This window comes from Nerophis lumbriciformis, linkage group LG35, assembly GCF_033978685.3.
Source record: "Nerophis lumbriciformis linkage group LG35, RoL_Nlum_v2.1, whole genome shotgun sequence".
In the NCBI taxonomy this organism is placed as follows: Eukaryota; Metazoa; Chordata; class Actinopteri; order Syngnathiformes; family Syngnathidae; genus Nerophis; species Nerophis lumbriciformis.
Window position 1 is genome coordinate 6,754,069 of NC_084582.2, and position 12,211 is coordinate 6,766,279.

At 39.9% G+C, this 12,211-nt stretch overlaps 1 protein-coding gene and 1 long non-coding RNA gene across 2 annotated transcripts in view; one reads left to right on the plus strand and one right to left on the minus strand.

Moving 5' to 3' along the window:
• Positions 1–12,211, plus strand: part of LOC133575062 (uncharacterized) — a 71,367-nt gene that overhangs the window by 25,766 nt on the left and 33,390 nt on the right. The window lies entirely within an intron of this gene.
• Positions 1–12,211, minus strand: part of flt4 (fms related receptor tyrosine kinase 4) — a 228,676-nt gene that overhangs the window by 23,700 nt on the left and 192,765 nt on the right. Inside the window, exon 19 of the mRNA XM_061927512.2 lies at positions 1,716–1,829. Coding sequence (XP_061783496.2) covers positions 1,716–1,829 — 114 coding nt within the window. The remainder of the gene's footprint in view (positions 1–1,715; positions 1,830–12,211) is intronic.

A 12,211-nucleotide genomic window follows, 5' to 3' on the forward strand; every position in this document is an offset into this window, starting at 1 on the left:
TTTTTGGGCTATCCATTTGCCTTTTTAAAGCATTACATGGAATCAATTCTTTAAGATATCAATAAACTTCTCAATCAATCAATCAATAACTAAATTTCCTTAGGTAAATAATGTAAACTCACTACACCGGTATGTTTTAGCGCTTTCATGGCGAGTTTACTGACAGATATAAGTAAGAACTTTACACTACTTTATATTTGAAATGACAACAGCGGAGGATGAATGTCCCATAACAAGAAGATAGAGAAAAAGAAGTGGATTATCGACTACGGTGTCGACACGGACTACAAAGGCGGACGCGCGCAATTTTTCAGGATTTATGCAGATCCCAAATACAGATCAGCAGGTACCAGAAGGTAAGAAAAGTTGCTTTTGCACAATATTGCGAAACAGAACACCAGATAATATGTCTTACCTTATACACACACCATAATACTTGTTTGTTGAAGCACATCAAACGGTGCAGGCTACACTTATCTCTTATGTTTGACTGCCATCTACTGGTCACACTTATCATTACACCATGTACCAAATAAAATTGCTTCAAGGTGGGTTAGCTCAACCAAAAGTATTCCTTACAATAGGCGCACCGGGTTATAAGGCGCACCGTTGAGTTTAAAAAAAAAAAAAAAGATTTTAAGTGGGCTTTATAGTCCGGAAAATACGGTATCTTGAACGCTGGAAAATTTCATCACTGCTTCCTAAAATTTGACTTTGGCATGCAATTTGAAATTTAAATCCTTTAGGAATATTGTTTTTTTTCACCTGTTTTGTGGCCATTAATTCTAACTTCTTCATTTTGATTAAAAAAAAAAAAAAGCACAAATTATGGTATTCATTTTTGTTTTGTAGGTTAAATTGTTTCATTTATTATGCTCCTGAGTTAATGTTGCTGATCAATTTGAATATTTATTGAGTTTATTTATATATTAGGTGTATTATATTATTAGTTACATTCATTACTCAGTAGTAAATGGTTCAAGTCTGTCAAAAAATGTTTATAGTTTACAAAATGTTTTTTAAAATTTTATTTCAGGCAAATTGATGCACTTTAAATCATTACTGTCACAGACTAACAAAACAACGTTAATGTTTTTTTCTTTGGGGCGTAACAGAAAATAATTGCTAAAATTATGCTTAAAACTCACTGCTGTTAATTTCAATGTTGTCTTTTTGGCTTAGGAATCCAACAGAAAAATGAAACAAAGTGGCCTAAGATGGAGAAATTAAATATTTTGGGTTGTTTATAATGTAAATTATCACATTTGGAGTTGAAAAAAGACACACTTTTATGTCTATTTTGAGAGTTTTAAAAGGAAAATAGCACTAATTGTGTAAGACTCTTATCCACTTTCCCCATTTTGTTTTTCAATTCAATTATTTGTCAGTCACAATGTGATCTTGTTTCAAATGCAAATGTCACTTCTGCTTTCCTAATCAGTAATTAAAAAAATAAATAAAAGAAGGAAATGAAATCCCTAATGTGACATCTGCTTTCCCTTGTTGTTTATATAATATATTTCATAGAGTTGTTTTGCGCTTTAAGCATCAACTGCAGTGCAGCGAAACAACACAATAAACACCCCTCCCCCCGCCCCTAAAAAGGGATTTTGCGCAGAGGTGACCAAGGGACAAGTTACAGAGTTCCCATGAGGACGGAGCATCTGTTCAGACACACAAACAGTACAAGGCTCATTTGGTGCGTTGAATCTGACCATTTGCTTTGGTGCAGGCTCCGAGCAGGTTGACGACGTTCAGATGGTTGCCGATGTGGATGAGGATCTTTAACTCTGACATTAAGGCCTTATGCTCGCTGGCTGTGGCTCCCTCTGGGGAAAAAAACAACAAACATTGTAAGAAAAGCTCTAAGGAAGTCTTATACAACACTGGTGTTAAAGGCCTACTGAAATGCGATTTTCTTATTCAAACGGGGATAGCAGGTCCATTCTATGTGTCATACTTGATCATTTTGCGATATTGCCATATTTTTGCTGAAAGGATTTAGTAGAGAACATCTACGATGTGGAGCTCCTCACATCCGCACATTGTTTACAATCATGGCCACCAGCAGCGAGAGCGATTCGGACCGAGAAAGCGACAATTACCCCATTAATTTGAGCAAGGATGAACGATTCGCGTATGAGGAAAGTGAGAGTGAAGGACTAGAGGGCAGTGGGAGCGATTCAGATAGGGAAGATGCTGTGAGAGGCAGGTGGGACCTGATATTCAGCTGGGAATGACTAAAACAGTAAATAAACACAAGACATATATATACTCTATTAGCCACAACACAACCAGGCTTATATTTAATACGTCACAAATTAATCCCGCATAACAAACACCTCCCCCCTCCCGTCCATACAACCCGCCAATACAACTCCATACCTGCCAACTTTTGAAATCAGAAAAACCTAGTAGCCAGGTTCCAGGGGTTGCAGGCCCAGGTCCAGGACAAAGTCCTGGTGGGGGGTTCAGGCTTCGCCCCCCCGACGCAAAATGATTATTAGTATTCAGACAGGTTAAAATGTTGCTAAAACCATCACTTTTCTATCAGTCACAGTGACTTTTCAAAACAAAAATATTACAGCAAAAATCATATGGGTTGATTGACATGTTTATTCTGTAAGCTAACTTCAATAGTTTGAAATTATTTTGACAGTTAATGCCAGTTATCCTGTCAACCTTTCACAAGACTTCAATTTGTTAATTGAAAGTATAAACAGTATAAACACTTTTTACAGTAAACAAATGGTAAAACAGTACTAAACAATTCCATTAAAAAAAAAATTGGTGTCATTATTAACTTTCTGTCCAAGCTTGTATAATCTACTGCCTTGTTCAATTGTATAAAATAGTCTGTGCCTAAAATTCACATTTCTATCACAATTATCATACTGTAAACATGGTAAGCTAACTTCATTAAAATTAATAGTCCTGTCAATAGCATGGAATTACAATTCAAATGTAGTTTTTTTGTAAGCCTTTCAAAAGAATTCAAAATATGAAAAATTAATGAAAATTAATTTAAGCCATCAGACACTTGAAAAGTGGCACATCACATCTCTAATGTAATCATTTTAACTTTTCAACAGAAATAGCACTGCCAAAATATTAAGGACATACTTCTGTATTTTGGTAGTTATGCTGTCAACATTTAACAAGATTTCTTCAACTTGGACTTGAAAGCATAAATAGTATAAACACTTTTAACAGTATAACAGTACTAAACAATTCCAATAGATAACATTGGTGTCATTACCTTTTTGTGGCTAAAATCCAAATGTATCCAAAGAATCTGTTTGGGCGCCGAAAAACGTTGAAAGTTTTCCACTTGTATCGCTAGCAACGGCATTAGACTTGTGTTTTTTTGTCCCAACGTGGTCTTTTACATCGCTAATTCCTCCGTGTCCGATCGAAAAATCTTGTCTGCACAAGGTGCAATTCGCGTAGTTTTCACCCTTTTTGGAACGGATAATTATTCCCGGATAGGCTTTTGAATATTCTTCACGGAATGACTGCAGTTTTCTTTTCGGTTTAAGACTCGTTTGCGATTTTTCTCCGGCTGATTCCATGATCATTCGCTCGTTTGGAAACAATGGCAACAGGTGCCTCGTGCTTGGCAGTGGTGCTATAAATAGCCTCGCGCATGGCATTCAGAATGGCTCGATAGGAAGTTACGGGAAGCAGTGTCGATTGTTATTGTTGTTACGCAATTTCGTGAATAAAACTTAAAAATTTTTTTTTTTTTTTAATTAATGAAAAACCGTATTTTTTTATCACTGCAACCGTAACCCGGAATAGGTTGATGAAAACCGTACTAACTACGGGAAAACCGGAGTAGTTGGCAGGTATGCAACTCAAACACCTGCACAACACACTCAATCCCACAGCCCAAAGTACCGTTCACTTCCCCAAAGTTCATACAGCACATATATTTCCCCAAAGTCCCCAAAGTTACGTACGTGACATGCACATAGCGGCACGCACGTACGGGCAAGCGATCAAATGTTTGGAAGCGTACTCACGGTACCGTGTCTGCGTATCCAACTCAAAGTCCTCCTGGTAAGAGTCTCTGTTGTCCCAGTTCTCCACAGGCCAATGGTAAAGATTGACTGTCATCTTTCGGGAATGTAAACAATGAAACACCGGCCGTGTTTGTGTTGCTGAAGTCGGCCGCAATATACCGCTTCCCACCTACAGCTTTCTTCTTTGCTGTCTCCATTGTTCATTGAACAAATTGCAAAAGATTCACCAACACAGATGTCCAGAATACTGTGGAATTTTGCGATGAAACAGACTACTTAATAGCTGGCCACCATGCTGTCCCAAAATGTCCTCTACAATCTGCGACGTCACGCGCTGACGTTATCATACCGAGACGTTTTCAGCAGGATATTACGCGCGGAATTTAAAATGGCACTTTATTAAAATAACCCGGCCGTATTGGCATGTGTTGCAATGTTAAGATTTCATCATTGATATATAAACTATCAGACTGCGTGGTCGGTAGTAGTGGGTTTCAGTAGGCCTTTAAGGTACACTATATGGACAGCTTTTACTCTGGAAAGACTACAAGATGTCAGAGTGTGTCTTTGGGAATGTTCACCTCGAAAAACATTTCAGAGTATATAGTGATGTTGGACCAAAGCAGGGCCTTTGTTTGACAAACCCACTTATGATGCGTCGCTATTTGCAAAATCAGGTACTCCAAAGACCATATACCATGTTTTTCGGACCATAGGGCGCACCGGATTAAAAGGCGCACTACCGATGAGCGGGTCTAGTTTCATACAAAATGCACACCGGATTATAAGGCGCATTAAAGGGGTCATATTATGATTTTTTTTCTTTAAACCCCGTTTCCATATGAGTTGGGAAATTGTGTTAGATGTAAACATAAACGGAATACAATGATTTGCAAATCCTTTTCAACCCATATTCAATTGAATGCACTACAAAGACAACATATTTGATGTTCAAACTCATAAACTTTTTTTTGCAAATAATTAACTTAGAATTTCATGGCTGCAACACGTGCCAAAGTAGTTGGGAAAGGGCATGCATGTTCACCACTGTGTTACATGGCCTTTCCTTTTAACAACACTCAGTAAACATTTGGGAACTGAGGAGACACATTTTTTAAGCTTCTCAGGTGGAATTCTTTCCCATTCTTGCTTGATGTACAGCTTAAGTTGTTCAACAGTCCGGGGGTCTCCCTTGTGGTATTTTAGGCTTCATAATGCGCCACACATTTTCAATGGGAGACAGGTCTGGACTACAGGCAGGCCAGTCTAGTACCCGCACTCTTTTACTATGAAGCTACGTTGATGTAACACGTGGCATGGCATTGTCTTGCTGAAATAAGCAGGGGCGTCCATGGTAACGTTGCTTGGATGGCAACATATGTTGCTCCAAAACCTGTATGTACCTTTCAGCATTAATGGCGCCTTCACAGATGTGTGAGTTACCCACTAATACACTCCTATACCATCACACATGCTGGCTTTTCAACTTTGCGCCTATAACAATCCGGATGGTTCTTTTCCTCTTTGGTCCGGAGGACACAATGTCCACAGTTTCCAAAAACAATTTGAAATGTGGACTCGTCAGACCACAGAACAATTTTCCACTTTATATCAGTCCATCTTAGGTGAGCTCAGGCCCAGCGAAGCCGACGGCGTATCTGGGTGTTGTTGATAAACGGTTTTCGCCTTGCATAGGAGAGTTTTAACTTGCACTTATAGATGTAGCGACCAACTGTAGTTACTGACAGTGGGTTTCTGAAGTGTTCTTGAGCCCATGTGGTGATATCCTTTACACACTGATGTCGCTTGTTGATGCAGTACAGCCTGAGGGATCGAAGGTCACGGGCTTAGCTGCTTACGTGCAGTGATTTCTCCAGATTCTCTGAACCCTTTGATGATATTACGGACCATAGATGGTGAAATCCCTAAATTCCTTGCAATAGCTGGTTGAGAAAGGTTTTTCTTAAACTGTTCAACAATTTGCTCACGCATTTGTTGACAAAGTGGTGACCCTCGCCCCATCCTTGTTTGTGAATGACTGAGCAGTTCATGGGATCTACTTTTATACCCAATCATGGCACCCACCTGTTCCCAATTTGCCTGTTCACCTGTGGGATGTTCCAAATAAGTGTTTGATGAGCATTCCTCAACTTTATCAGTATTTATTGCCACCTTTCCCAACTTCTTTGTCACGTGTTGCTGCCATCAAATTCTAAAGTTAATGATTATTGGCAAAAAAAAAAATGTTTATCAGTTTGAACATCAAATATGTTGTCTTTGTAGCATATTCAATTGAATATGGGTTGAAAAGGATTTGCAAATCATTGTATTCCGTTTATATTTACATCTAACACAATTTCCCAACTCATATGGAAGTGGGGTTTGTATATACTGTATATTCTCCTAATTGACTGAAAGAGCGCACCCGTGCGATGATGTCATGTTATCGATGGAAAAATGCCTTTTTAGACAGTATGATTTGCCTGAGCGACTAGGAGACACCGGGGGGGTTAATTGTGTTTTGATATAAATTCTGCAATATCTGTCACTTGTGAGCCCAAAGCAGCTTTGTTGGTAAACAACAAAAGCGGCAATTGAGGCTTTAATACTCTACATTTCTATTGTTATATGTATTTATATTTAGCTATTTTAGGCGGCCCTCTGAAGCAGCTGTAATTTTGATGAAAATGAGTTGACCCCACTGCTTTAGAACCAGCATAATTTGGTTATTTAAAAAGTGAGTAAAAACCGGATCTGAGCTCTGTTTCTATACACAAACAGGGGCACAAACCCAGAAAGCACATGCATGTAACTAAAAAATGCGCAACAACTCCCAAAACACACACAAACCTCCAAAAAACACAACTTTTACAAAACACAAGTGTGGTCCAAATGCACGGCAACGTCCAAAACACACGCGTGCAATGTGGGGACGACACAAGGAAAGTACCATGAAACTGGAAAGTAAACCCTGCATAAATATGAATACGTAGATGCCATCTGTGCTGCTGCTGTCCATTCAAGGGGACGCCAACGCGGCCGCCATAATGAGCAGGGCGAAGCTGTGTCTATTTACTGTATTGCATAAGTCAACTTAGAGGTCTGTCCGTGATTAAAACACAACTCATTACATCGGTAGCTCTACAGTGTATATTTACAGCGCTTTTCCACATTGTGTCATGACACAGCCTTATTCCAAAATAGAATACATTCATTGATGTTCTCATAATGACAATGTGAAAAAGTTATAAACATTTTTTTTTAGCAAATCTACTGAAAAAAAGCAAGTATTCACAGCCTTTGCTCAATGCTTTGTTGATGCACCTTTAGCAGCAATTACAGCCACAAGCTTGGCACACCTATCTTTGGGCAGTTTTGCCCATTCCTCTAAGCAGCACCTCTCAATCTCCATCAGGTTGGATGAGAAGCGTTGTTTTTTTAATCCAGGATGTCTCTGTACATTGCTGCATTCATCTTTCCCTCTATCCTGACTAAGCTCCCAGTTCCTGCCACTGAAAAACATCCCCACAGCATGATGCTGCCACTACAATGGTATTTGCTTGGTGATGAGCGGTGCCTGGTTTCCTCCAAACACGACGCCTGGCTTTCACGCCTGGGTTTAATTTAAGCTTTGTCTCATCAGACCAGAGAATTTTGTTTCTCATGGTCTGAGAGTCTTTCAGGTGCATTTTGGCAAACTATTTTTTTTTTTTACTAAGAAATGGCTTCTGTCTGGCTACTATACCATAGTCCTGATTGATAGTTTGCTGCAGAGATGGTTGTCCTTCTGGAAGTTTCCTCTCTCCACAGAGGAATGTTGTAACTCTGACAGACTGACCATCAGGTTATTGGTCACCTCCCTGACTAGACTAAGATGATTGCAGCAATGTGCAGAGACATCCTGGATAAAAACCAACGCTTCTCATCCAATCTGATGGAACTTAAGAGGTGCTGCAAAGAGGAAAGAGCAAAACTGCCCAAAAATAGGTGCGCCAGGCTTGTGGCATCATAATCAAAAATACTTGAGGCTGTAATTGCTGCCAAAGGTGCGTCAACAAACTATTGAGCAAAGGCTGTGAATATTTATATACATATGATTTTTTTATTTTTTTAAATACATCTGCACCATGTTAAAAAAAAATTAAAAAAAATCTGTCATTATGGAGTGATTCTATTCAAAATTCTACATTGCATGTAGAATTTTGAGGAGAAAAATAAATGTATTCCATTTTGGAATAAGGCTGTAACGTAACAAAATGTGGAAAAAGTAAAGTGATGTACTGTATACACTGCAAAAAGTCAGTGTTCAAAAACAAGAAAAAAAAATACAAAAATTAGGCGTATATTATTTGAACTAAGCAAAATTATCTGCCAATAGAACAAGAAAATGTGTCTTTAAGACTTTCCAAAACAAGTAAAATTAAAGCTGCAAGCAGCGATGGACGGGACCGACTTTGACGGCTCATAAAATGCAAACCGGAGCAGTAATTAAAACTCTTTCATCAACTTTTAATCAGAAGGGTTCAATCTCTCTCCTGTGCTATTTTGAAGCCGACACGACAAACGCGCTCAGAGGAGATAATGTTTGAAAAAAGGTGACCGGTTTTTACAAAACTTTTGTTTTGAAGGGGGAATTGCAAACTTCCTGTTGATTTTTGCTGGAGGTTGTCAATATTTGAAATGTAGGTCTAAGTGAGACATACATAGAGGTTTTTGTTTCATGTCTCTACGACATTCCTACTGGAAGTTACAAGCAGTTTCGTCTGTCTTTTCCTAGGGGGCGCTAGAGCGCAATTTTGAGTTTTTTTTTTTTTTTTTTATTAGATGGCAATTTTCGCTAGTCCTGATGTGTGTGTCAAATATGGTGAGTTTTGAAGCATGTTAAGGGGGTCAAATTAGAGCTCAAAGAGGCGGCGGAATAATAATAATAATAAAACGCACGAAATACAATAGGGTCCTCTGTCCCAAAGGGACATTGCGGTCCCTAATTAAAGCTGCAAGCAGCCATGGATGGGACCGACTATGAGGGCTCATAAAATCCAAACCAGAGCAGTAATTAAAACTCTTTCATCAACTTTTAATCAGAAGGGTTCAATCTCTCTCCTGTGCTAATTTGAAGCCGACACGACAAACGCGCTCAGAGGAGATAATGTTTGAAAAAAGGTGACTGTTTTTACACAACTTTTGTTTTGAAGGGGGAATTGCAAAGTTCCTGTTGATTTTTGCTGGGGGTTGTCAGTTTGTGAAATATACCGTATTTTCCGCACCATTAGCCGCACCTAAAAACCACAAATTTACTCAAAAGCTGACAGTGCGGCTTTTAACCCGGTGCGCTTTATATATGGATAAATATTAAGATTCATTTTCATAAAGTTTCGTTCTCGCAACTTCGGTAAACAGCCGCCATCTTTTTTCCCGGTAGAGCAGGAAGCGCTTCTTCTTCTACGCAAGCAACCGCCAAGGTAAGCACCCGCCCCCATAGAACAGGAAGCGCTTCTTCTTGTACTGTAAGCAACCACCCGCCCCCGGAAGAAGAAGAAGCGCGCGGTGCATGCTGGGATATGTGACGTTTCATTTCCATTTGTGTGTTTATGTAAAGACCCCAAAATGGCTCCTATTAAGTGTGTTGTCTGTCTAATTATAAATAATGCAGACGAGGCGTGTTAACTGAGTTCTCAACGTTTACTCACAGCGTGCTCATAACCACATTCTAACTGCCAGCATACAACGCTTCTCAGGGCTACCGCGCATGCTCGTAACTATCGTTGCATGCTGGGTAGTGTAGTTGTTATATTTGCTAGCTCATAACAGCACATTAAGAGACACGCTTACGCGCTTAATTCAATACTCGCCGTCATTCCGGGTGGATTGACAAAAGACCTCCAGCCGCTAGATATTGGTGTCAACAGGGCATTCGAAGCTAGACTGCTAACTGCGTGGGAACAATGGATGACAGAAGGCGAACACACATTCACTAAGACGGAGGCAGCGCCAGACGACGCCAACATCTGCCAGTGGATCGTAAATGCCTGGGCAGATATTTCGGTCACAACTGTGGTCCGAGCTTTCCGGAAGGCAGGATTCACAGAACTGCTGGATAACAGTGACACTGACTCCGATGACTTCGACGAGACGGAACCGTCCATTTTGGATCTCACATTTGCCCAACTTTTCACTTCGGACACCGAAGACGAAGGATTTACGAATGAAGAATAACTTCAGAAAGTGAGCGCTATGTTTATTTTGTGTGTTGTGACATTAACGTTCGAGCAACATTATGTTGCTATTGCTCTGCACTATTTTGAATTTTACTATGTTTGTGATTGCACATTTGCGTACATTTTGGGACAGAGTTGTTAGAACGCTGGTTTTCAATATATTATTAAAGTTTGACTGACCTATCTGACTGTTTTTTTGACATTCCCTTTAGCGCAGCGTAGGCGCGGCTTATAGTCCGGGGCGGCTTATTGGTGGACAAAGTTATGAAATATGCCATTCATTGAAGGTGCGGCTAATAATCCGGTGCGCCTTATAGTGCGGAAAATACGGTAGGTCTAAGTGAGACCTACATAGAGGTTTTTGTTTCATGTCTCTACGACATTCCTACTGGGAGTTACAGGCAGTTTTGTCTGTTTTCTCCCTAGGGGGCGCGAGAGCGCAATTTTGAGTTTTGGGGTTTGTTTTTTTGATTAGATCGCAATTTTTGCCAGTCTTGATGTGTGTGTCCAATTTGGTGAGTTTTGAAGCATGTTAAGGGGGTCAAATTACAGCTCAAAGAGGCAGCAGTATAATAATAAAACGCTAGAAATACAATAGGCTCCTCTGTCCCAAAGGTCAACTTTCTTCTGGGCTTCCCGCTCATGTACTTGTGTATCCCTCTCAGACTACTAGGACTTACACATAGATGTTTATACGTAGATGCTGCCTTCAGGCTGGTCAAGCACGTCAACACGACCACCATCCTGAGCAAGGCTTTCATCAGACCAATCAGTCTAATAACCGCGTCAGATGCAACATTTACGTGTAGATATCTATCTTCCCCTTTTATCGTACTTGTGTGGTGTTTCCTCTGTATTCTATGTTTTTGAGGTTTGCGTGTGTTTTGGACTTTTCTGAGTATTTGCCACCGTAGGACACAACATACTGATGTTCTGCTGAGAGAAAGCTCCAGTATGCTGGACAAGAACCACAATGATGCAAATACATAATCATTTCACACGTTCATCGGCCACCTTTTAAGGTTAACGACGCCTCTGACAGTAAAGTTGGAAAAAGTCGGCCTCGGTTAGAGCGTCATCCGAATGGAACGAAGTGCCTCACACTATTAGAGGACTGGGGAATGTTTGCGCCTGGAAGAGACACATAAAACTCTACTTAGCTCAATTTTATGATCGTTGATACGCTGGACTTTGTAGGCTTAATGTGTTCTGTCCGAGTGAGCTTATGCAAGTTTAAATTTAATTCGTTTGGTGTTTTAATGCCTTTTATATTAGAATTTCAATTGTGTGACTGTGACAGAGTGGATAAACTTGGCACTCATCATTTGTCTAAACAGATCTTCACCTCATTATATTATTGGTTTGCTAGCATTTGTAAGAGTACTGTATTTTCCGGACCATGGGGCGCACCGGATTATAAAGTGCACTGTCGATGTGCGGGTCTAGTCAGGTCTATTTTCATACAAAAGGTGCACCGGATTATAGGGCGCATTAAAGGAGTCATATTATTATTTTTTTTTTCTAAATGTAAAACACTTCCTTGTGGTCTACATAACATGTAATGGTGGTTATTTGGTTAAAATGTTGCATAGATTAGGTTTTACAGATCATCTTTAAGCCGCTTTCTGACAGTCGCTTCAGGGTGGGCGGTCTTATTTACGTGGCAGAGTCTTCTCCCCGTCATCTTCGTTGTAGCGTGCAAGGACGGGAGTGGAAGAAGTGTCAAAAGATGGAGCTAACTGTTTTAATGACATTCAGACTTTACTTCAATCAACAACGGAGCGCACTAGTGCAATAACAATGTGTCCCGTGAAAAAACGTCCGACCGGAACTCTAATAACTAAAGTTCCTTGGGTGAATAATGTAAACTCACTACACCGGTATGTTTTAGCGCTTTCATGGCGAGTTTACTGACATATATAAGTAAGAACTTTACACTACTTTATATTAGAAATGGCAACAGCGGAG